At 44.4% G+C, this 25,700-nt stretch overlaps 2 protein-coding genes across 5 annotated transcripts; both read left to right on the top strand.

Moving 5' to 3' along the window:
- Positions 1–358: 358 nt before the first annotated feature.
- Positions 359–3,791, top strand: LOC130130567 (RNA-binding protein 4.1-like). 3 transcript variants are annotated; one of them, XM_056300283.1, is made up of 5 exons: positions 359–421; positions 1,541–1,976; positions 2,338–2,668; positions 2,834–3,083; positions 3,269–3,791. In XM_056300283.1, the coding sequence occupies exons 2-4, from the start codon at positions 1,565–1,567 to the stop codon at positions 3,066–3,068; spliced, it is 978 nt and encodes a 325-aa protein (XP_056156258.1). In that variant the 5' UTR covers positions 359–421; positions 1,541–1,564; the 3' UTR covers positions 3,069–3,083; positions 3,269–3,791. The 3 variants fall into 3 exon arrangements, with proteins under 3 accessions (XP_056156258.1, XP_056156259.1, XP_056156257.1); XM_056300284.1 differs by having other exon boundaries at positions 2,846–3,083; XM_056300282.1 differs by having other exon boundaries at positions 2,338–3,083.
- A 4,205-nt stretch (positions 3,792–7,996) lies between these two features.
- LOC130130597 (RNA-binding protein 4.1-like) lies at positions 7,997–11,687 on the top strand. Of its 2 annotated transcripts, XM_056300326.1 has the most exons (3): positions 7,997–8,128; positions 9,280–9,703; positions 10,087–11,687. In XM_056300326.1, exons 2-3 carry the CDS (start codon positions 9,298–9,300, stop codon positions 10,929–10,931), a joined length of 1,251 nt encoding a protein of 416 aa, XP_056156301.1. In that variant the 5' UTR covers positions 7,997–8,128; positions 9,280–9,297; the 3' UTR covers positions 10,932–11,687. The 2 variants fall into 2 exon arrangements, with proteins under 2 accessions (XP_056156301.1, XP_056156302.1); XM_056300327.1 differs by having other exon boundaries at positions 9,280–10,226.
- Positions 11,688–25,700: the final 14,013 nt, after the last annotated feature.

A 25,700-nucleotide genomic window follows, 5' to 3' on the forward strand; every position in this document is an offset into this window, starting at 1 on the left:
AGCCGACGCAGCGGCGTGACGAAACCGGAAATCACCGCCGTCGCTTTTTTTATTTTTTTTTACAAACTTTATTCAAACGAGACAACGTACGTATTACGTCAGCTACAAAGAAAAACACGCGACACATGAGAGCCGATGACAACGTAAAAAAAAAATCATATACGTCAACTTATATGAGACGAACGACATTCTAGGTAAGTCTTTTTTCTGAGTTGGAGACGCGTTTCTAGGATGCTCAAAGTTAACGGCTGCTCAGAAATACGACAGAAGCGCGTCTCGACGAATCCGTCCAACCGCCGCCGGCGATTCGCCCGCACGCGCGTCAGCGACCGACGTCACATCCCTGAAAACAGTCCACTCCACGAGCGGCGCCATTTCACTCGTTCATTCATTGGCGTCGAGGCCCACGTCGTTTCTCGGGGTAATTCCAAGATTTCATCTCTTTCTCGTTTGATCACCGACATTGTTGAGCGTTGCGCGGCTTGCTGTTTATCTCGTTAGTCCGCGCCGCCGTCTGCCGGAAAAGCCCGTGGGGCCGGTAAGCCGCTCAAACGCCAGCTCTTGAAAAGTTAACTCTTAAGCTAAGCTAGCCAACGCTAGCTAGTTCTGGCTACGTAACTTAATCCAGCCGTGGCTGTCTTGGGTTAACTTGACGTAAACCAAAACCTGTGGAAACGTTGCAAAAACAACACCGGCCCAACAGACCAACTCTCTGCGCTCTGCTCGGAGCTCCAGTGCAGTTCACTGCTCCAGCAGCTAGCTAGCTTTAGCCCTGAGGCCAGTGGCTGGGTAATGGCGCGATATGTTATTTGTCTTGCTAGCTGGTGAGATGACAGTAGTTTGGCATTCAGGCTGTAAACGGTCAGTTAGTGTCGTTCTGATCAGTCGTCACCTCAAGTACATCCGAGTAAGACGTCAGGATGGTCGCCGTTTAAGGTTCCCAATTTGTGTCAGAAAGCAAATCGACTCTACCCACGTTGGTTTGTGCTGCAACGTTGTGCATGTTTACCGAAAACGTAACCAAGGATCCCGTAATAAACTGTTAAACCTTGTACGTACACCTCCCCCCCCTTTTTTTTCTGACCCGTTTGTGCCAAGCATACTGCCGCAGGCAGGGTCGCCATGGCAATCGTGTCTAACATTTGCTAGCGAGGGCTGACATAGCGGACAGCGTTAGCAAGTGTACTACTACTGGCTTACACTAAAGCACGTCGTGCCATCTTCACAGGTTGCCATCTTAGAAAAAAATCCGTATTTTGTAGGTAACAAAAATCTGTTGTTGGACTGTTTCAGTGCAGACAAGTATTTGGGGGGGGGGGCAATGTAAGAGGGTGCCTTCACACAGACAGAACTGTCTTAAACAGAACACCTCAGCCTAACATAGTACAGTGTCCTCCAGTAATTGAGGACCCTGTTTAAACAGCCAATTGTCAGAAATAAGTCCCTGCATTTTGTTGTTAAAAAAACTGGTTTACATTGTAAAAAAAAAAAAAAGAAAAGTGCATGATGGCTTAACAAGTTCTCTCTTACCTTTTTTCAGGATAAAGCCAGCTGGGATTTCATCATGGTGAAAATCTTTGTCGGTAATCTTGCTTCGAGCACCACGGTGGAGGAGTTGCGCGAGCTCTTCACTCAGTATGGTAAAATCACAGAATGTGATATTGTCAAGAACTATGGCTTTGTGCACATGAACAACATGACTGAAGCAGAAGAGGCCATCCGCAACCTCCATCATCATGAGCTGAATGGTGAGCGAATGAATGTGGAGATGAGCAAAGGGAGACCCAAGTCCACCACCAAGCTGCATGTCAGCAATCTTGGTGAGGGTGCCACCAGTGACGATCTGCGGACGAAGTTTGAGGAGTTTGGCACCGTTGTGGAGTGTGACATAGTGAAGGACTATGCCTTTGTTCACATGGAGCGAGTGGAGGATGCCATGGAGGCCATCAGTAAGCTGGACAACACAGCCTTCAAAGGTGAACTCTCGGGCAAGGGAAAGCTTGTAGTCTGTGCTATCTTTAAATACGAATTGGAAAGCTGTTAAATCGGCACAGAAGTCACGTGATGAGTAACCAATTGCTGATTTTCCACATAAACAGAAACAATGGATAACGTTATAAACCTTAAGTGTCAAGACGGCGCCAAACAATCAGTTGTAAAATTGGGCTAATAAGATCTATTACCATCGGCATTATAAGCGGTCAGTAGGCAGTGGCTTCAGGGGGTTTCGCCACGCTCAGTGATGTCGGTGAAGTTAATGAAACGTTTTTGTAGTCGTTAGAACCCTTTCGTGTCAGAACCCAACGGTCTCATGCGTGTCTTCTCTCTCCTCAAAAGGCAAGCTGATGAACGTACAGCTGTCCACCAGTCGGCTTCGCACTGCCCCGGGAATGGGAGATCAAACCGGCTGCTATGTCTGCGGGAGACAGGGTCACTGGTCGAAAGACTGTCCAGTCGGTCGGAACGGTAGCCACAGTGACGGCATGATGGGTCGCAGCAACCGGGTCCTCCCTCGGGGTCCCCCAGGTTATGGCAGGGGTGGCTACGGAATGGCCAGGGTTCCAGGATCTGAATATATTGGTGGCTCTGCGTATAGTCGAGCTAGTTACCTGAGTGGTCTGCCGCCTCCACCTCGTAGACTAAGCTATGGGGCTGAGATGGGTGATAGGTACGCAAATAGAGCAGCAGGCTCCTATATTGATCGTGATCGCTATAATAGTAGTGTTGACTATTATGAGAAGTACAGAGCACGTCCTTATGGCACAAGCTATTTCGAGGAACGCCGTCTCTCCTATTTCCCCCCTCCCCCACCCCCTTCTTCCTCCCTTTCAAGGCTCTCCTCCAGCATAGATCCATATGACCGTCGGACACTGCCTCCACCTTCATCGGCCACAGCTGCAGCCGCTTACTATGCTCGGGACCGCAGCCCAATCAGACGAGTACCAGTCACCTCAGCAAGTTACACCTACGAGCACTCACCCATCTCGACTGTGTCCGGCACCAGAAGTTCATCCTATGGCGCCGTGCGAGCCAAGGACACTTACGCAGCACGCTATACGCCTTACTAAAGCTGTATTGCCAAGGTGAGCTGGATAGAATGTCAGTTTGATTGATCTTCATAACTTTTCCTGTCAAAAAATTGCTTGAATGGGGACTGGGATGTAAAATACCTTTTAATATCGATTTTCAAACATTGAATCTGTTCGACCTGCGATTGATGACACCAAACTCAGATTTACAAAAAGGGAATACTCTGCTTTCTTCCTAGGTGTGTTTGTGAACTGCAGGACTTTTCCTTTGCCGCCATTTCCCTTGAGCCGCATGATTTCATCGATCTAAGGGGTGTGCCACAAAACAAAGTGTACAAGATGCCATGGGAAATAGGCTTGGGCATCTTCCTTCTTAGGTGCCAGTTAGCATCTTAGGTGCCAGTTGCCTGCAGATGAATTGTCCTTTAATTCATGATATAAACCGATACTCACATACTTATTTTATAGTTTTCAAAAAGGATTATTTGAAATTTTGAACTGCACTGTTTGTATGACTTTAATGTACAAATTGATAATTTTCTCGCTTGCTCTCGGGGTTTTCAATTCATTTCTTAATGACGTGTCTCACCATTTTGTGTTTCTTTCTCATGAAGCAGATTGTTAAATGAAATTTTTAAGTAAAGGTAGTTGAGACTTATTTTTTTATCAAAGAAAGTTGAATCAATTCATCTGGACGCAACGTTTATTGACGAGACACGTTTCATCACTCATCTAAGTGACCTCATCAGTCTCAGCTGACTGCAGGTATCCCCACCCTTATAAACAATATAGTGACTGCAGGTACCCCCCCACCCTTGTTAACAATACAGTGACTGCAGGTACCCCAACCTTATAAACAATATAGTGACTGCAGGTACCCCCCCACCCTTGTTAACAATACAGTGACTGCAGGTACCCCCACCCTTATAAACAATACAGTGGCATAGCGACCCAAACCAACGACCAGTTTCTTATGCAAATATGAGAGTGACCATTAACTAGAGTTATAATGGCCATGTGGACTAGTCACAGGATTGGGGAATAGTCGCAATCACATCATTGTAAGATGGTGAATGATGTACGCGTAGCCCCCCCCCCCCCCCCCCAAGTTCAGTGATGGTCTTTCCCTCTTTAATGGTCACGGTAATATGCATCTGAAACTGCTTGTTGGTTTCAGTCATGCCACTGTATTGTTTATAAGGGTGGGGGTACCTGCAGTCACGGTAGTGTTTATAAGGGTGGGGTACCTGCAGTCACGGTAGTGTTTATAAGGGTGGGGGTACCTGCAGTCACGGTAGTGTTTATAAGGGTGAGGGTACCTGCAGTCACGGTAGTGTTTATAAGGGTGGGGGTACCTGCAGTCACGGTAGTGTTTATAAGGGTGGGGGTACCTGCAGTCAGTTGAGAGTGGAGAGGTCCCTTAGATGATGATGAAACGTATCTGTCAATAAAAGTTGTATCCAGTTGAACTAATACACCTTTCTTTGATTTTCTTACTTGGACTATTGAGCATGCATTAAAAAAAAGTATTTTTTTATGTTTTTGCCCCCCCCCCCCCAAAAAAGAATAACTTCACTAAAATTTACTTGTTTTGGAGAGTGATTATTCATTAGGGTGCTAAGCGCAAAATGCCTACTTTTACTGTTTTTTCACCCCTCAAACTCGTCCTTTGAACATTGTGGCCCAACTGCATGGGTATGGATTAATTCTAGATGGACTGAAAACGTTTATACCAATGGTCCACATTGAATATTGCATTTTCACCAAAAAGAAGACTTGTACGTCATGCAACTAGCATCTCTGGTTAATATTTTGCATTGAAGCTGATGCCACTATGTTCTCTTACTTTGGTTTGCTATCTGCTTAAATGACAAAACATCGTCAGAGCAAACATTCCAGGCTTTTGATGTTTCTTTTATTTGTTACTTTTTTTTTTTTAATTGAATTTTTGTGACCTCTGAAAATTGATCAGTCATCCCCATTGGTCAGTTGTTCTCTAGTCGGAATGCTTTATTTCTTACTATTTTAGACTATTTGAATTCCATGTAGTGGCACCAAAACCAGTATATAGGCTGACGTGTACAGTTTCCCAGCAAAATAGCATCAACTATGTGGGCCTTGACTAGTTTTGTCCCCCTCTCAACGTTTCAAACTTTGCCTGATGCTAACAGCAGAAATGTTACGTAGCATTGACCTTTAGCCCATGATGGATGGATGGAAAGCATCCATGCAATACAGCAGTAGCAGGTGAAAGGCTGAACTCAGGGCTTGGCCTGTACGTGTGTCATGAAATGCTTGTGTTGTTTGTTAGGGGTGCCTTTGTTAGTTTTGAACCTGGTTGGAGTTCAAGTTTGTATTTTTCATACCAGCTGAAATAGTCACATCATACAGTACTGTCAAAAGTGCATATGGTTTTTAATAAACCCAGTTATTTTGGTGACACCCTGAATATTTTAATGCTTCAAACTTGATTTGGATTGGTCTCCTCTAGTCTATGGGGGAGAATGTTGTCCTACCCCCTGATGAAAATAATGTTAAAATCCCTCATGTATTTCTCACAAGTGAAAGACTCCAGCAATTCCAGCTGATTAATTTGAACAGAATTTAAAGTGATCTTGGAGTAATATTTGCCCAGAACACTTTTTTTTAAATGAAAACATTGTTAAAATAGATTCTAATCCTGTGATGAAAGGTTCTTGCTGAGAAAAGCGAGACAGAAATGCTCGATGGAAGATGTTCCACATATTTGTCTTTTCATATGAGCAGTCTAGTATACGTGTAGTCGTCAGTGGTGGCTGCTAATGACATTAACTCGTGGGTTGGTTAATAGGTCATGTGCCCATTTTTATGTTCATACTTCATAACCGTGCAGCGGTAAGAAGGCCACTGTGGAACTTGGTAACAACTTGGCTGTCATATCCCAGAAGTTCTGCATTGCCATAATTGGGCCTATTTACAGTTATGACATCAGCGGGCCATATCTCCACAGTGCTGCAGTAAACTGTACTGTTTGGTCTGCACATAATCTAACCCTGGCTATCATACATGGAGGGACAGCGTGGATTAATAATGGACAAATCCTGTCTGTTGTTGCATTATGTGCCTGTGTACAAAATGCTACTGAAAAACCGTTCCTTATTCGGAGTGCATGTAGCTGATGCCTCCCTTAGCCTAAAAGAATGGGGTGATTATGGGTGAGTTGTGGCAGTGTCTCTGTGGGGCAGTTATGGCGTTAAACAGGTGATCTGTTACTCCAAGCCGCTGTAAATCTCTTTCGTAAGGGATTAATATGGTTTCAGACAGGTTCCAATATAAAGTTATTGAATGTCTGGTGAATCCTGTCGTCTGGAAGTAACTTTTTTTTATTGGCAATGTGACATTAAATCTTACCCGAGGTGCCCCCGCATGCGCACACATACAAAGCAACATGACAAACGAGATAGTTTGAGCTGGCTCTCTGAGAGCAGACGGTGAACTGGCGCACTTGTCTGTGTGTTAAGCATGACTGTTGGGCTAAAGCAGTGTATCGTTAATGCTGAAACCTTCCCACAGAGATCATAAAAGTCCTGTCTCACATGCTTAGTTTTCCCGCGGAAGTCTCGACGGATGTGACGTAGGCTTCAGTTTTGCCGCGCCTTTGCGAGTCTTCCGGTCCTGGCCTTCGGTCAAGTCAATGTATTTATTTATTGGTATATATCACAGATGTGCCTCAGTGGGCTTTACAGCAGCACAGCATCCTGCCCCTAGACCCTCGCGAGTCTCCCGTGTGTGCACGTGCAAGTCGGTTCTCCTCCCAGCTCTCCATGGCGATGGCGGTCCCCCTCATCACATTTCCTTTTTATATGTCTCATAAATCCACATTTATTTTTACACGACGGTGCTGGTCGCGTGGCTTGGGTCCTGCACTGTCCCGGTGGCATCTGGACACTGCTTGGCATCCTGCGCATCATATTCATACATGTTACAAGTCCATTATAATTCCCTTTATCCGCCTTCAATGTTGTATTGTGGAAACACAGCATCCTTTGCACGTTGTCCGTCTTGGGAGAGAGAGAGATCCCTGCTCTTGCTCTCCCTGAGGTTTCTTCCTATAAAAAAACCCCCAAACCCTGAACAGGGAGAGACCTCGGGGAGAGGGGTCTCTCTCTCTCTCCCCCAGGACGGGACAATGGACGCGTCTACACAGTTGACAGAATGCAGCATTGCAAGAGGACAACAGAACATGTAATGGGAGATAAACGAAGACTATGAGGAGGATGCCAAGCAGTGTCCAGACACCACCAGGACGACCCAGGACCCGAGCCACGTCACCATGGAGACCTGACAGGACAGACTGCACATGCACACGGGGTGGGGGGGGGGACGCGTCACACCCCTCACGCACAGGGGAAGAGAAAGGAGAAGACGTCATTCAGTGAGGGAAGGGAACAGCTTGCAGTAGTCGATCCCCTATAATGTCGGCAGAGGCGCTTGGTAAATGCGTTTAGACAGAAACGGCCGCCACGGAGCACAGGTCGTGGGATACTGAACGTAAAGGCACACAAATGCAGGTTAAGGCACACAAAAAAAAGACGAGTTTTAAGGTTGGGGGTTTTCAAACAGGCGGCGGGCAGGTCGTCGTTCCACAAGAACGGGGGCCCCCCGGTGGAAAAGGCCCTGCCTGCCTGCTGACTTCTTCTCAACTTTGGATATACACACACGGTGTCCCTCCCACCGAGCCAAAGAGGGAGCGCCCCTAGCGGTCACGGAGGGAAAAAAATCCTCATTTCTCCCTTGACCAAATTTCGACAAACGATTACAAATTCATACCGCCACAAGTGAGAAACACGGTTGCCTCGATATCGTCACACAGCCTAATTATTATTATTATTTTTAAAAACGCCCCGACTTGTGGTTAATTCAAGCCAGTTAGCGCGGACGTGGGAACGCCACCGGCCGGAGAGCGACTCCCCCTCACTTCCGTCCCCACGGTGATGGTGCTCTGCCGCGCTAGCTGCTCAAGGTGCACTGCTAGCATAGCACACTGGAAGCCGTTAGCCGTCTGCTCCGAGCCGCCATTTCACGCATCCAGGGTCGCGCTGCTCATTGTAACGTTACAGGTACGGACAAAACCGCCGGCCGCGGTGAACGGGGGCGTCGTCGAGTAAAGGGGAATATACTGGGTCGGGCTAGAACGACTCCCGTTTTCGCCCGAAGTCGCTTTACCGTTGTGCGGGCTAAATGTGCAAAATTTGGCCAGCGGATTTGCTACTAGCTTAGCGTTAGCTGTTGCGTGTGGTGGGGGTCCCCCACTCCTCGCCACGGAGGACTTGCGGCGACGCAGGCCAACGTATAGCCGGCATTGTGATGTGTGGCGTGTGAGGAATGTGCGTGATGAGGTTGCCTCGGCTTCTTCGCTTATCGATCGTGCTTACTGGCGGTAACGGGGCCTATACGGTGCGCGGCCTTGGGCTCTACGTGGGTTTCTGCATGCAGGCTGAGCGTCGCGCGTCTCTGCGTGAATGTGGAGGAATCGAACCCGCGACACCGCGTACGCGCTGTGCAGCATATTGTGTGTTGACGATATTTCAACACAAAGCAGCCTCGGGTATTGCATAGATAGGAGCTTGGGACAGCAGCCTACAAAATGTCAGTCGTGTTCGTGCAAATAAACATGCCATCATTGGGTGCAGACAATGAGGTGCACCGTGCTACCGGCTGACCGCAGCCCGGAGCCTCCACAAGTGCAGACCTCGCACCGTTTCCTCGACCAGGAGCCATTTACTCAACAGTTGCGAACAAGCTGTCCCCTCGAACCTAAGATGAAATGGGACAATGGGTTCTCTCTGAGGCGGAGCCATGATTTAAAAATCAACTTCAATGAAATCGAGCTATCTTAGGGTTGCAATAGAAAAACAGCTTTTCTGCACAAGAGAAGTGATATATATTGAGCCCCCCCCCCCACCACCACTATATTTTTTGGTTCCCAATTGTGGTAATTCACTACGAAGTGTGCTAATCTTACTGTTAACGATGACGTCACAGATCAGGTGTCTGACTTTGTTACCTCATGGCAAGCATTGTGTATGAAGCAACGTTTTACTTTGACCTTTCATATCATAATATTGTCAATTCTGATTCAGCGTACACTTTAAACTGATCACACTTTTTAATCAAGGGCCATAATAGTTTCTATTAAGTGACTGTTCATTCGTGATTGTAGTCTCTGCTTTTAAAAACTTGTTGTTCCTTTCATTTCTTTTTTTTATAGTTAAATTGAAGCTCCACAATGGTGAAAATATTCATTGGGAACTTGTCACCAGAAACGACAACAACTGACCTTCGCTCGCTCTTCTCCCAGTATGGCAAGATTGCAGAATGTGACATTGTCAAGAATTTTGGCTTTGTGCACATGGATAGCAAAGCTGAGGCGGAGGAAGCCATACGCAACCTCCACCAATATGAGCTGAATGGCCAGCCCATGAACGTAGAACTAAGCCGTGGCAAATCCAGAGCTTCCACCAAGCTACATGTTGGCAACATTGCCTGCACCAACCAAGAGCTGCGGGCCAGGTTTGAGGAGTTCGGCACTGTGTTGGAGTGTGATATAGTGAAGGACTACGCCTTTGTTCACATGGAGCGAGTGGAAGACGCCATGGAGGCCATCAGTAAGCTGGACAACACAGCCTTCAAAGGTGAACTCTCAGGCGGGTTGTAATGGGAATCTTACTTGTCATATTAGCTCTACATTATTAGGGATGAGTAACTTTGTCTCCTGTGAATTAACAGGAAAGTTATGGATACATCACAGGTAAGTCAGACGAGAAAATTTAAGAAATAAAGGTAAGACTGAGAAAGTGTATAAGAAGACGTTAACAGCCTTTACAGATTGCTTAAAATTAAGTGTAGAACGTATTAGGCTTAATATAAAACTTAATTTTCTAGAAACGAGATAAAGCCCTGTTCCGATACCCATCCGATACAATTTGAAGACACCTTTAGACCAGGCAGGAAGTGTCGGTATTTATTTATCAAGGATTTCTCAGGCATAATCCATTATGCGTCTTTTCTTTTTAAGGCAAACTGATGAGCGTGAAGCTTTCGACTAGCCGCCTGCGTACTGCGCCGGGAATGGGAGAGAGATCGGGTTGTTATCGTTGCGGGCAGGAAGGCCACTGGTCCAAAGAGTGCCCCCTAGACCAAAATGGCTACCACAGAAACGGCTCAGAGCCAAAGTCTGGCGGATACAGTACCTTGAGATTTGGCGGGCGTGGTCACGGCCGGGGTTATCAACAGGGCTTCAGTGGCGATCCAGATTATGGTGACAGCTATGCTCCTGTACATGCTTTTTCCCGGGGTTCCGGTCACAGCAATGTGGCAGGGTACGGCAGGGGTGCAGGCTTCGAAGGTGCTATGAATTACGGGGCTCCCCCAGGTTACGGCATAAACGCTTCTGCTGAACATAGCATGGCTGGAATGTATGGCAATGAGGCTGCATACGGGAGCAGCAACTCGATGTATGGCGCGGTACCAGCCTACCCGGTGCGACGGTCGTCTTTTGAGAACAGGGATCCTTATGGGGTCGTGGACCTCTACGAGAAGTACAGGGCTAATCCATACGGAGGCAATTATTTTGAGGAATGCCCCGCTGTGTCGTTGCCAGCTCCAACATCTTCCTCGACCGCTGTAAAGCGGGAACGTCTGCCACCCACTAGCCTTGACCCTTATGAGCACCCTCCTCCACCAGCACTTATGTCCACATACTACGCACGTGAGCGGAGTCCGATCCGGAGAGTCCAGTCTGAGGCAAATGGGTTTAGGTTTGAGCAGTCGCGCCTCTCCCCAACAACCTCTGTCCCGAGAAGTTCGGCTTATGAAGTTCCGCGGGATCCCTATGCTGAGCGGGCGCGCTATCCATACTAACCCTTCTCCTACACTGCCAGGTGAGAGCTAAACAGCTTTCTCAGTGATTAAGAAAGCCCAAGCTCCATTGATAAACTAAAAGTGGAGAATTAGATGTCTGATAGTCCATTTCTTAGATAAAGTCCAAGGTAAGAGTTAGTTCTTTGTCCATATGAGGTGTCTGGGTAATAAAAATAACAAAACCACAATCAAATTTGCTGATCAGTATTGCTAAGAGCATGCCATAAAGGTCTATTTTTTTTAACAGATAAATGGATTTATGTTGTGGTACACTGCTATTCCAAGTGGTGCCCCAGTATTCAGGACAACTAACTTTCAGTTGACCACCTTTTATTACTTTTTTGGGTGCTGTTGCTATGTCCAACTCTGGAAAAGCTCACATCTTAAGTAGACTTCTTATTATGAGTTATACATAACATGATCGTCAGTTACTTTATGATGTTTATTCTGTTTTCTCAACACTGAATGTAGATTGTGCATTCACTACTTAAATTACAATATGAATAAACCATTAACTGCATGATGCATGTTTTTACATGGTTTCATGACCAGCTTCATGAGATCAAATCAGTTTTCCACTATTTTACAAGAGAACTTAAGGAATCAGTTGAGGATGACCTGATGCATACTACCAGTTCACAAGGGAATCATTTGGGTAGGGGAAACTGAATTTTATATTGTTTGTCTTTGCACCTTTGTGTCAATATTTGTCCAGATATGAACTGACAGAATAAACAAACAAAAAAACAAAAAAAACAGCTATTACTTGGGCTTCATTAGCAGAAATGATGTATAAACCTGAATTATCATGAATCTTATGTAGTAGAAATTTTCTTCTTTTTCTTTCAACACCAGAGGAATAACGTTTGTATGGTTTTACAAAAAGGCTTTGTTTTATTTTATATTGAAAGTGACCTCGGTGGCCTCTGCTGTCTGTCTTGATTTTATAATACAATTTAACTGTTCAGACTCATCTGTATCTTAATAAAACTTTAACTGAAAAGATTTTCTGCAAGTGCTGCTTTTATGGAACACAAATTCCTCTGGCCCATGAGAATACATATATTCTGCAAGTCTTGTCGTTAGGATCAGACAATGTGGACTTGAGGGTTCTAGTTTCCAATGAAGTTGGAGGATGGGAAGTGGAAAAAGTCCATTTGCTTGCCACAAGAAAAAAAAAAAAGAAGGTCTGGGTAATAATGATGCTGATCCATGCACCCATTAAACAAACCGCCTATCCTGCTCTCGGGGTGGCGGGGATGCTGGAGCCTATCCCAGCAGACACTGCGCGGCAGGCGGGGGGGGGGCACCCTGGACAGGCCGCCACGGGGCCATGGTAAAACCTAATGTATTTCAAACTGACCCAATGCAAATGTAGGATGAGTGTCAACATATTGCTGGCTTATCTGGTGGTGGTAGACACGGGCTGACTCTCAAAAGCAAATCTCTCTTAACTAAAACGATACCGAGCGACGTCCTCGGCATCCATTACTTTAGCTAAAAGGACGAGTTCTTGATTTTTACCGCAGAAGTGTGGGCAAAGGTTTCTCCAATACCGAAATCTGAATGAAACTGACAAAAGAGTTCAGGGACCAACATGCGCTGCGCCTTCCGCGGCCCAGCGGGCGTTCTTGCTCCCACAATGCACCGCGGCATTTCAAATCCGCCCATGATAGGATCCGCGCATAACCCGGAGTCTGACGGCGCAGCGTCTGCACACGTGGACTTGTGGACGGTCACGTCTTCGTCAAGTGTGGCTCAAACGGCTATTCGCCCTGTCGGGCGGTGTTTGAGTTGTGCTTGTTACCGCGGTGCAGTAATTCGGGGAAGCTTGTTAAGCTAAACGCTAAGCGGTTGCTAGTTCCCCCTTCCGCATCACTTGCCCGCACGTCACACAGGACTCGGGGACGTCGACAAAGCGGCCGACCTACGATGGATCCTCCCATGAAGAGAGACGTGTTGCATAAAGATTGTACCTTCTTGTGGGTTGAGTTGTACGACCCCCCCCCCCCCGTTGCCAAATCCACACGACACGACTCCCAGAGCCGTCCGCTCGCCGAGCTGTTCACGCTACACGCAAAACTGGCTGTCCTGTAATGGGGAATCATAAAGCCCTCATGGGTTACACACACACACACACACACACACACACACACACACACACACACACACACACACACACACACACACACAACCCGACAGAGGCGACTGGGTCACACGTCTCAAGACGTTTCACCAGGGGCATCCCCGACGAGTCCGTCTCAACCTCGGAACCAAGAGGTTACGTTTATTTATACATACATACACACACACACACACACACACACACATATATATATATATATAGTATCTACTAACACTTTCGGCTGCTCCCGTTAGGAGTCGCCACAGCGGATCATCCGATATATATATATAGATATAGATATAGATATATCTATATATATATATTTATTTTCTTGCCCGGTGCGGGATTCGATACGAGATGTACTGCACCACAAGGCGACGTCACTAAGCGCTCGGCTAAAGAGTCAGACCCGTTAGCTAGGGGCTAACGTGTCTTATTAGTAGTTTACAGAGAGAGAGAGAGAGAGAGAGAGAGAGAGAGAGAGCGCTGTGCCGCAAGGATGACGTATTTTTGTAGGTCAATCCGGAATTTAGCACACCCGGAAGTTGTCATTGGGGAAAAAAAGCATACCCGGAAGTTGTCCTTGGAAAAAAAACATACCCGGAAGTGATCCTGTTCCCTCGACAAAAAAAACGGCGTTATTTCCATTGACTTTTGGATTACGGCCGAAAATAAGAGCTGTGACAAACCCAAGTTTATGATACTTACACGTTTGTTCGGCAAGATAATCTTCTCAAATTAACGCCGCTTTTATGATTTTTTTGACGCGTAAACGTAAACGCCAGAAGTAAAAAGCCAACGTTAGGCTAAACGGAACTACACGGTTGCATAACTTCACCGTCGCCACCACCACCGAGCCTCCAGTTTGCGATTTGATTTCGCGCACTTACGGAAGCCTCTCCTGTTAGCGTGACCTGATCTAGCTAGTGGTCATGACCTGATCTAACTAGTGGTCATGACCTGATCTAGCTAGTGGCGTGACCTGATCTAGCTAGTGGCGTGACCTGATCTAGCTAGTGGTCATGACCTGATCTAGCTAGTGGCGTGACCTGATCTAGCTAGTGGTCATGACCTGATCTAGCTAGTGGCGTGACCTGATCTAGCTAGTGGCGTGACCTTATCTAGCTAGGGGTCATGACCTGATCTAGCTAGTAGCGTGACGTGATCTAGCTAGTGGCGTGACGTGATCTAGCTAGTGGTCATGACCTGATCTAGCTAGTGGCGTGACCTGATCTAGCTAGTGGTCATGACCTGATCTAGCTAGTGGTGTGACCTGATCTAGCTAGTGGTCATGACCTGATCTAGCTAGTAGCGTGACGTGATCTAGCTAGTGGCGTGACCTGATCTAGCTAGTGGTCATGACCTGATCTAGCTAGTGGCGGGACCTGATTTAGCTAGTGGTCATGACCTGATCTAGCTAGTGGCGTGACCTGATCTAGCTAGGGGTCATGACTGTGTCGACTGCCAGTCTCGCACCCTTTTTCAAAGACGACCAGACAAGTGTAGATAGGGCTGAGAACCACTACAAGTGGGGACATGTAGAGCGGTGCAGCCTAGATGCTGTCAGGGCTTTCATGAGGGACAAGGTCCATCGAATGTCGATGAGTGAAATTAGCAAGCGAGGGAGGAGTACAATGTATATATTCGTATCGGTGTTATATCTGTTATTAGCGTTATATAAATATAACATGCATACTAAAAAAATCAATTTTCATGTATTTAATTACTTTGTCCAGCTTTGCTATATATGAATTTGAAGAGAACAGTTGGTCGTGTCCTCACCTTATCTGTCCAATGTTATGGTGATATAATGCCATAAGAAGACTTTACAAATTCAACCTTTATCACAAATAAGCTTTGTATTGCTGTGAGCTGACCAGAGAGATGTACAATACACCCCCCCCCAACAGCAAACGCTGTAAAATTAAGCTCTTCAAATGCACGTAAAAAAACCCCAAACAAACACCCAATTACTTAGACACACACATTCCCATAAAGTAAGTTTATTTGAATTAGCCATAAACTAACTGGCTACTATCAACATGAAACCCATCACCACACAGGTGATGCTAGAGGTGAAGAGGATATGGACACAATGTGAATGGCCACATGGAGAGTACAAATGCAGCTATGCAGCTGCATTGGCTATCTTTGCTATCCACAATGTCAGCTGCACAGACACCACCTGTCAGTGGAAGAAGCCAAAGGCAGCTAAGAGGACACACTCAGTGGAAGAGGTTTTTCACCCACCAAATAAGCCCTCTAACCCACTGACGAGAGCCAACTGCTGCCGATTGCGACAGGCTGAGGGATAACCTCAGAGGCAGGTTCTCAGGAATGTCTTGGCTTCTCTCACCTGAGCCAGAAGAGGAACCATACATCTTGACAATGCTTTCTGTTCCTAAAATTGTGGAGTCTGTGGGGCATCAGGGACCAGAGGCTACCCTGGGCAGCATGGCCTTGTCAGAGGAGCAACAGAGGGCATTTCAAGTGGCAACAACTGGCCAGTGCACCAACCCAAACGTGCATTTGTTTAGGAGAGGGAGGCTGACTATCAGCAACGTTGGATCTGTCCTGTGACTGCTTCACTTCTTGCCAGAGTGCTGGAAGAGCAGCAAGCACTGGATGGTGTTTTGTCTGTACAGTTGGGGGCCATGAATGAGAGTGAGGGCATCAGGGCATTCACCACTGCAACACGGATGCCAGTCCAGGAGTCAAGCTGTGGCTGTCTCCTTCAGGATTGTTGGGTGCATCTCCGGATGGTCTGGTGGTGTCTTCCATATACTGGAGGTGAAGTGATGCCAGGGAAATGACAATTATTGAGGCATTTTAAATCAAGGGCTTCTGTGTCAGTAAGGAAGGGGTGTGTGAGGACCATCCTTACTGGCCCCAAGCACAGGGGCAGCTTCACCTCACTGCAACACAGACCTGCTACTTTGTCGTCTATATTTCTTCATTCTTACATTTTTCAATATGTCAGACTATGATTTCCTTACTGGCTCCAGTTACATGTTACAGTTTATAATATTTAAGCTGCAAACTAAATTCATAGTTTTAAAATTACAGTTATTTCATAATAAACTTCAAACAATACAGCGTTTTTAGTTTTTTTTTTTACTTTATGGAATTTTGCAACATGTCAAGCTAGACTAGTTGGCACATGGCCCAGTTTAGGTGAAATTCTTTAGGCAAGGAGTACATTAAAACCTAAGAATTGTCACAGCCATCCCCATGCCCTCCCAGGACTCACCCTCTTCGTCCCAGTGTCCCTGCCCTAGTTTCTCTCCCCTGTGTGTGTGTGTGTCTCTCTCTCTCTCTCTCTCTCTCTCTCTCTCTCTCTCTCTCTCTCTCTCTCTCTCTCTCTCTCTCTCTCTCTCTCTCCAGGATTGGAGACAGGTGTGCGGCAAGCAGAGCAGAGGTCCACCACCTGCATCTCACCCTACCCCTGATATACCCAGCCTTGCCACAGCCACCTTTCCAAGACCCTACCACTCCAGTTAGTTATAAGCCTATAGCTTTGACATCATACATATGCAAAATTATGGAAAGAATGGTTACAGAAAGGTTGACGTATGACATAGAAAAGAGTGAATTACTCGCTTCATGTCAGAGTGGGTTCAGAAGAGGGCGTAGTAATTTAGAGCCACTGTTATGCCTGGAGTCCGACATCGAGAAAGCTCAAGTATAAAGAGTGTTGTAGCTGTTTTCTTTAATGTGGAAAAGGCTTATGACAGGATGTGGAAGGAAGGACTCTTAATCAAATTGGATATTATGGGTGTTAGAGGTAAAGTATATAACTGGATTAGGGACTTTTTATTTGGTCATGCTATTTGAGATCATGATGGGAACTAATTTTCAGAGAGATATGTAGTTGAGAATGGAACCCCTCAGGGTAGTGTGATTAGTCCTCTACTGTTCTCCATCACACACACACACACACACACACACACATATATATATATATATATATATATATATATATATATATATATATATATATATATATATATATATAAAAGCAGGTAGGTCCAGATATTGGTAAGTCACTTTTTGCAGATGATGGAGCAATTTGGAAAAGGGGTAGGAATATAAAATATGTTGTGGGGAAAAGTGCAGGAGGCAATTATAGAAGTTCAAAACTGGTCTCTGACATGATGGGGGTTTAAGTTGTCATTAGGAAAACCAGAAACTGTATTTTTTACAAGGAAAAGGGTAGGAGAAGATGTTAGTTTAAAACTCTACGGCCAAGGATTAAGGAAAATTAATGCAGTTAAATTCCTTGGAATATGGGTGGATGAGAGGGTCACATGGAAAGATCCCATTGATAAAATAGAAATACATGATACATTTTTGAATGTTATGAGATGCTTGGCAGGCACTATGTGGAGGGCTGATACGGTTGCTTTGAGGAGCGTTTATACAGCTTTAATTAGATCAGTCCTAGATTATGGTTTTGTCGTGTTTGGTTCAGCTGCATGTCCTTCTTTAAAAAGGCTAGACAGAATCCAGGCTCAAGCATTAAGGTTGTGATGTGGGGCAGTTAAGTCTACACCAGTGTCAGAACTTCAGGTAGAAGTTGGAGAAATGCCTCTCTATGTAAGGAGGAGACAGTTAATGGCTAATTACTGGGCAACTCTGCAGTGACCAAGATTCACACCCTACAGAACGGATTTTAGATATGAGCTGGGAAAGTAACAAACTTAAAAAAAGAGTGTTTTTGTGTTGGTATCCCAGGTATATGTAAGGAAACTGGAATCCAAGACTGGAATATTAGTCAGACTGTTTTAATATCAGCTGTTCCACCATGGTTACTACCTCAGCCAGTAGTAGAATCCCTATATTGGATCGGTTTCATTCCGGAAGAAATACAATCAATGTGCGGGCTTATGTGAACACTGTTATGCATGAAATATATGGGCAATATATACATAGTGTAACGTGCATGAATAAGAAGACACGCTGGCCGCTGGCTGACGGGTCTGACCCTTTAGTCGAGCTGTTAGCGATGTCTCCTGCGGTGCGGACGATACGGGTTCGCTTCCCGGCCGCGGCGGTTTCTGTTGATGCGTTGTCCCCCGAATTCGCTACAATGTATCTACTGTTGGTTCCGAAAATCCAAAGAAAGGAAACAGTTTACAATATCGTCTATGAAATATTACGGTTATTATGCAGGATTGTTAGATTGGGAATAGAAGTTCAGTTTATGTGGATACCAGCTCATGTAGGTATTAGGGCAAATGAAACAGTGGGCCAACTGGCAAAAACGGATTGAAAGCAAGTCATGCAGCAGAACTGTCAGTACCAATCAGCAAAGCAGAAACAAAATCATTTATAACACACAAAATCAAGGCACAATGGCAGAAATTATGGGACAATAATCGAAAAGGAAGACGTCTGTACCGGATCCAACAGGAAGTAGGAGTAGAAAGGACTTGGGGGAAGAGCAGGAGAGAGCGGAACAGATTAGGTCATACAAGACTGAATCCCTCGTTGCAACTCATCGGGAAACATCAAAGTGGGAACTGTGATGTCTACCACCAACCAGAGACTACAGAACATGCATTTTTTATTTGCCCAACATATGCAAGAGAGAGACTCACACCAAAAACTAAATTGGAACAAAAAGGAATCATGCACATGGACCTAAAATCAATGCCAAAGCGTGTAATACACACGCCTGTCCACTGTTATAAAACGTGCCAGTGTCACGGTTTGCCTCACCCACGCGTGAAATGTACACGCATGTATTTCCATGGAGTGCCAGCAGGGGGCGCTGCATTACTCACCTTACTCATTGTCAACAACTCCCCAAAGCCGACAAAGAAGCGTACAGTATAAAACAAGCGCCCCCTCTTCTCCCAAACCCAAATCTGGTAAGATACACGGCTGATTATTGTGTTTTAAACGTATTAACGTCTGTTTAAATGATTTTAGGTGGCGCGTGTGTGTTGTCATGTTAATTACACGTCATTTAGCGGCAGAGAGTTGAGGAGAGCAGCTTGAATTTACCCGGAAGTGTACTCTAAAGTTACGTTAGGGCGTTAGCATCACTTAGCTCTGTTAGCATTTAGCCTTGCAGCTAAGGGGAAGACTTTAGTTGAGTAGTAATGTGTCTTATGGCCCCGCCCGTCTGTAATATGTCTGTAATCCTCCCTCCCTGTCAGCTGAGATGAAGAGACACCTGTTTTATATTTCAGGCTGCCTAGGAGTGCTGCCATTTTGTCATGGCAGACACTAGAAAGTCCAACGTTATTAACGTAACGCTGGGTTACAGAGTAAGGTGGTCAGTACTGGAGGACTGTTTGATAATTGGCTAATTAGTTAATCACAGGAGGCTGCAGTGACTGCACATTAATGATTAATAACACTGTCACGGGCCTGCATTGTTTTGAATTATTTTAAATGAGTTCAGTGCAGTTCAGTTGATCTATATTGTGCAGAGATAACATCTATGCAGTTTACATGTGGAAATTGACTAAATAAGTTTATTGCATTATGAAATAACAGAATCTTAGTTATCTATTTTGTAACACTTATGCGTTTATCACATGGGGGATCCAGTAAGGCTTGCTGAAAGAGAGTTAACCATGTTTCTGTTTTCTCCTGCCCAACAGCTTCTGTCCCATTCCCATCTCCTTACATCCTGCTTCCTCTTTTATTATAAACCAGCGGCTCTTTTCAGAGCCACTCTCACCACTTCTGTCTCTCACTCTCTCGCTCTCTCTCACACTCACTCTCTCACTCTCTCACTCTCACACTCACTCACTCTCACACTCACACTCTCACACTCTCACACACACACACCTCTATCTGTCTGTCTGTCTGTCTGTCTGTCTGTCTGTCTGTCTGTCTGAAAAGGCCAGGCCTGGGATCAACAACCAGAAAATGTGTCGCCTGCCAGACCCAACTAAATGTTGCCTGTAAAACATGCAAAGTTTGCAAGGCAGAGCAACTGCACAAATTGAGGCTGAAAAAAAAATGGCCAAATTTGATGTAATCGGACCACGTCTCACATTATTGATGAAGCATATATATTGGTATGCGATTCCCTTTATTCTTTAATGCAGTGCAATCTCTAAATGTTATTAGACATTTTAAAATTAATATTATCTTTTACTGTTGTGTGTGTGTGTGTGTGTGTGTGTGTGTCTTTTTCAGCTTGAAAAATGTCAGGCCCTTGGAACAAAGGCAGTTATTTTTATTTCCAACCCTGGCAGAAAGCCAAACACCGGGGTGTCTGATGTTTTGGCACCCAGTTGGCACGTGACTGAGACATCAGTGCCATGTCTCGAACGTGTGAAGAGTCTTTACCATGTTGTTATTCAAGGTAAGAACGCTCTGGTATTTATTTAATAGAAGAGACACTTCTGTGTTAGATTTTCAGCCTTGCAGTCACTGTGATGCTGAGCATCTCATTTATGTCAAACAAATTCAGTTGCTAAAGTTCACAAAACTACTGTGATGGAGTAGAGAAGAGTGATAGACAGACACGTAAGGCAGCATGATGTAAGACAGCAGTATGAGACAAGGTAATTAGCCCTACTCTAATTTAATGATACAGTTCCAGTTGAAAAAGTGAAGTGTAGAGGCCAACTTGTCATCTAGCAGCAGACATATAACCAGACTATGCAAACATCTCCATCACGTGACACCATCTTGGGAACAAACTCCTGTTAAATAAGGAGCGTTTTGTACAAGTAGTTTAGTAGAACAATCAGCACTTTTTAGCTTTCTTGTTTCAAAGTTCCAGCCAGTAGGTAATAGGTGTCTCTATTAATGGATTTCCATATTTACAGTGTACTACTGTACACTTCCTCCACTTCTCACTACAGGAAAGAGACAGAGAATGGGATGTAACTATTGGTCACCATGTTTTTATAGTGTTTCTACCTCAAAGCCTGTGTGCTGTACTGACTGGGGGCTACACACCACTGCTCAGAGTAAAGCAAAATATGACCCTACAGACACCACCACACACGTCTTGTGGGTCATAAGTGGTGATTTAGAGGGATTATCTTTATAGGAGTCTTTATCTTGTTTTGTTTTTGCAGATTATACCTGTAACTTAAACTAGGCAAACTATTATTACTCAAAATTATTCAATTTTTCTCCACTGGAGGCTGTTTCCCACAAGGTGCCACAGGACAACTGTGGCAGCCCCAGCTGAACCCCCAGCTGGACCACAAGTGGCCCTGCCTGATCCCCCACCAACTCTGACTGGACCACTAATGGCCGCAGCAGACCCTCAGGTAGCAGTGGCCCCACTTCATCCACCAGCAGCCCCAACTGGACCACCAGCAGCCCCGTCTGTACCAACAGCAGCCCCAACAGGTCCACCAGCAGCCCCAACTGGACCACCAGCAGCCCCGTCTGTACCAACAGCAGCCCCAACTGGACCTCCAGCAGCCCCAACTGGACCACCAGCAGCCCCAACTGGTCCACCAGCAGCCCCAACTGGACCACCAGCAGCCCCGTCTGTACCAACAGCAGCCCCAACTGGACCTCCAGCAGCCCCAACTGGTCCACCAGCAGCCCCAACTGGTCCACCAGCAGCCCCAACTGGACCACCAGCAGCCCCAACTGGTCCACCAGCAGCCCCAACTGGACCACCAGCAGCCCCGTCTGTACCAACAGCAGCCCCAACTGGACCTCCAGCAGCCCCAACTGGTCCACCAGCAGCCCCAACTGGACTACCAGCAGCCCCGTCTGTACCACCAGCAGCCCCAACTGGACCACCAGCAGCCCCAACTGGTCCACCAGCAGCCCCGTCTGTACCAACAGCAGCCCCAAATGGACCACCAGCAGCCCCAACTGGACCACCAGCAGCCCCAACTGGTCCACCAGCAGCCCCAACTGGACCACCAGCAGCCCCAACTGGACCACCAGCAGCCCCGTCTGTACCAACAGCAGTCCTGATAGGACCCCCAGCACACCATGCACCCCCAGAGCAGCAATCCCAGAACCTCCGCAATTCCTCAGAAGGACCTCCAGCAGCCTCCCCAGTTTCTTCTGAAAAAGGTATGCATGAAAGGAGCTATATGAAGAGTACTGGAAATAAATTACAAGCCCCACAAAACCATACACTCTCTCAGTGTGAAAATGTAATGAAGTTCTGAGGCCAGGCGTCCCGTTTAGAATCGGGACGGGTATTTACCAAAAAAAGGAAAAAGAAAAACAGCTTACTTGTTTAATGTGTCTATCATCAAATTCCATGAACTGCTCCATTTGGCTATTGTCACTGCCTAAATCATGCCCGTACCACTGGTTCTCAAACTTTTTCTGACATGCCTACCTTCAGAAGAGGAGTGAGATTTCACATCCTCCAAACCACCATTTTTATCAGTCATTAACAATGATAGGTGAAGCATCTAATAAAAAAGGATTGAAAGTAAATGTAAACAAACTCTCATCCACACTCCACTCTGCAGTGACACTATGGCCCAACAGGGGGGGTTGGAGAACCACTGGCCGAGATTATATTGGGACATCGAGGGCCCTAATTCATCAATTTATAGCGCATGGTCCAGAGCAGTGGTTCTCCACCTTTTTGGGGTCCTGGACCCCCTGCGTATTTTTGATCTACCCTGAGGACCCCTCCACCTGATCTTGGGGGAGGGGGGTTGCAATTTGATAGAAACAGTAGAAACTACATTTTAAATTGCATTATAGCATTTATTCACTCTTTGGGGCAAAAATAAGAGCTTTCAGTTGTAACTTAGATATATGTAACAAAACAGAATTCTTATGCAGTAACTTTCAGATATGTGTAACAAAACAGAATATGTATTCAGTAACTTTCAGATATATGTAACAAAACAGAATATGTATTCAGTAACTTTCAGATATATGTAACAAAACAGAATATGTATTCAGTAACTTTCAGATATATGTAACAAAACAGAATATGTATTCAGTAACTTTCAGATATATGTAACAACACAAAATATGTATTCAGTAACTTTCAGATATATGTAACAAAACAGAATATGTATTCAGTAACTTTCAGATATATGTAACAAAACAGAATATGTATTCAGTAACTTTCAGATATATGTAACAAAACAGAATATGTATTCAGTAACTTTCAGATATATGTAACAAAACAGAATATGTATTCAGTAACTTTCAGATATATGTAACGAAACAGAATATGTATTCAGTAACTTTCAGATATATGTAACAAAACAGAATATGTATTCAGTAACTTTCAGATATTTGTAACAACGGAATTTTTATGCAGTAACTTTTAACAATGCAAACGGGAGCGAGATCTCTTATTAAAATACAATAAATGACACTTGTGAAACAGATGTAATTAGAGAAAAAAGTCCTGTTGCCCTTTATAGTTTAGGTAGATAAAGGTCTCAGTCACATTTGAGTAAAATAATCCTATTTCTATAAATGTCATAGGATCTTTTTTTAAAGATATTTTATTTTCACGGACCCCTTGCAATTACACCACTGACCACTAGGGGTCCGCGGACCCCCGGTTGAGAAACACTGCCTTAGGTTAACGTGTTACTGGAATAACATGTGGTTGGAGTAACTGGAAATAAGCACTGTGAAGACGGAAAGGTATCCGGGTGCAACTCCAGCAAGGAACAAAGTGTGAAACAGGGGCGTCTGGTCAACATATTTTATTGTGTACTGTTATTGTTTAAACAATGTGCACCATAAAGATGCAATGTATCTACACCACTTTATGAAATCACCTGACACAGCTTCTGGAAAAAAACTTCAATTTCACCAAAGGTTATGAATGTTTTGGTAGGACACGGTTCACGGTTCCTGATTAATCCAACACCTTATTTATTGTTGTTCTACCTATAATAAAAACATTAATTTTACAAAGTATTTGTTAATCTTCTTCAAAAAATAGCTCCATCCATCATCGTCCTCTGCTTATCCGGTCGCAGGGGTAGCAGGTCCAGCAGGGAACCCCATACTACCCTTTCCCGGGCCACACAAAATAGCTTTGTATTAAGTTTTATTGTTGATCATATAAAATGAATTTTCTGGCAATATGTGATATATGCAAATATGTTATTAGTGAGAATAATTGAGAGAACGATACCAGGTACCAATCATTGGAGAGATTTGAGATGTGGGCTAGTGTATCACTTATTTCACCTACCAAATACATCTGGATAGGTGTCATTATAGGGTTGGGGTTACGTAACATTGCTGTATTTGAGGTTTTTACCCCCTCCCCAAAACACCTGAATGGTCCTACATGGACATTATAGGGGCTATGTTGGGGCTACATGAATATTGTAGCCCCAACATCCCTCTCTTTGTGTAGGTTTCTTACATAGTATATCTATATATCTATATCACACGGTAATGAACTTGTCAGTGGCAGTCTCCACAGCTGATTTGTGGCTCATTGGGTGATGAGTTGATAATCAGATGGATATGCATGGCCTCTGGTCAGTGAGCTGGTTAAAATAATATTCCATCTTTGGTTGTTGCTAAAAGGTATATTTTATAATATAAACACATACATATAGTGCATACACTGTACATACTGTGTATGTATGTACAGTATATATATATATATATATATATACATGCATGCATGCATACAGTATAGGCCTACATACTGTACATACATAGCCAACATTATATATATGTATGTATGTATGTACAGTATATGTATATATACGTAATACATATATAATAACATATAACACTAGTTGCTAAGGCTTATCCATATATTCATAATCATGGTTTTTTTTTCAAGATTTTTTTTTCAAAAAACATTTTTAAATATGAAAGACAGCAAAAAACAACAATACATTATTGATTATTTCTTATATGTGTGTATAATTAAAAAAAATAATGTCATGGCTTTATGTGTCTTTTAGTTAAATAGGTAATAAACAACAGGTATACAGTGTTATTAAGATAAAAAAGGACAACTAAGCAAATTCCCATATATATTTTATTTTTCTATTAAAAAGAAAAACCATGAACAAGTTTACATGCACTGAAACACAGCTTTACTGCCAGTAATGTCATGACAAATGAGTTCCTTTGGTTGGTACAGTAACAGCAGTAATGACAACAAAAATCAAAACACCCAAGACTCAACTATGGGTATTGATATGTCATGTTTTGGGAAGTATCTCATGTAGTGTCATCATGAATGACGTCTTACTGAAGTATACACTACAAACCAATACAAACTACATCCAGTGGAAGAGAAGTATTCATTTCCTTTACATAATGAAAAACACTGATAACACACTGAAAAAAACTCAGCAACCTTAACAACGGAAAACATGTGTTGTCAGCAAAAGGTACTTTAAAAGAGTCACCGATTAATTATTATTTAGGTCTCTAAAGTGTAATATTATCCTGAGCTCAGAAGTAAGACACTGCTGTCAACCCATAATTTGAAAAAAAAAGCACTGTAAATAAGACAATGTCAAACAACGTCAGACAATGGTGATAAATGTCAATCATTTTTTTCCTAAAGCCAAAGGTGACATCCAGAAATGCCTTGTTTTACTTACGAGCCAAAATATTCCCTTCACTATCAAAGGACAGTTGAATAACCAAAACATTCCCAAAAACAAATGGAAGGAATGTACAATATTCATATTGAATTGTCAAATCTGATTCACCTGAAAGAAATCTTA

This window comes from Lampris incognitus, chromosome 20 (assembly GCF_029633865.1).
Source record: "Lampris incognitus isolate fLamInc1 chromosome 20, fLamInc1.hap2, whole genome shotgun sequence".
In the NCBI taxonomy this organism is placed as follows: domain Eukaryota; kingdom Metazoa; phylum Chordata; class Actinopteri; order Lampriformes; family Lampridae; genus Lampris; species Lampris incognitus.

Coding starts and splice junctions, on each gene's coding strand:
- LOC130130567 (XM_056300282.1), top strand. CDS start 1,565: ATGGTGAAAATCTTTGTCGGTAATCTTGCTTCGAGCACCACGGTGGAG. Junction 1,977..2,337: donor GGACAACACAGCCTTCAAAG/GTGAACTCTCGG, acceptor TCTCCTCAAAAG/GCAAGCTGATGAACGTACAG.
- LOC130130597 (XM_056300326.1), top strand. CDS start 9,298: ATGGTGAAAATATTCATTGGGAACTTGTCACCAGAAACGACAACAACT. Junction 9,704..10,086: donor GGACAACACAGCCTTCAAAG/GTGAACTCTCAG, acceptor TTTCTTTTTAAG/GCAAACTGATGAGCGTGAAG.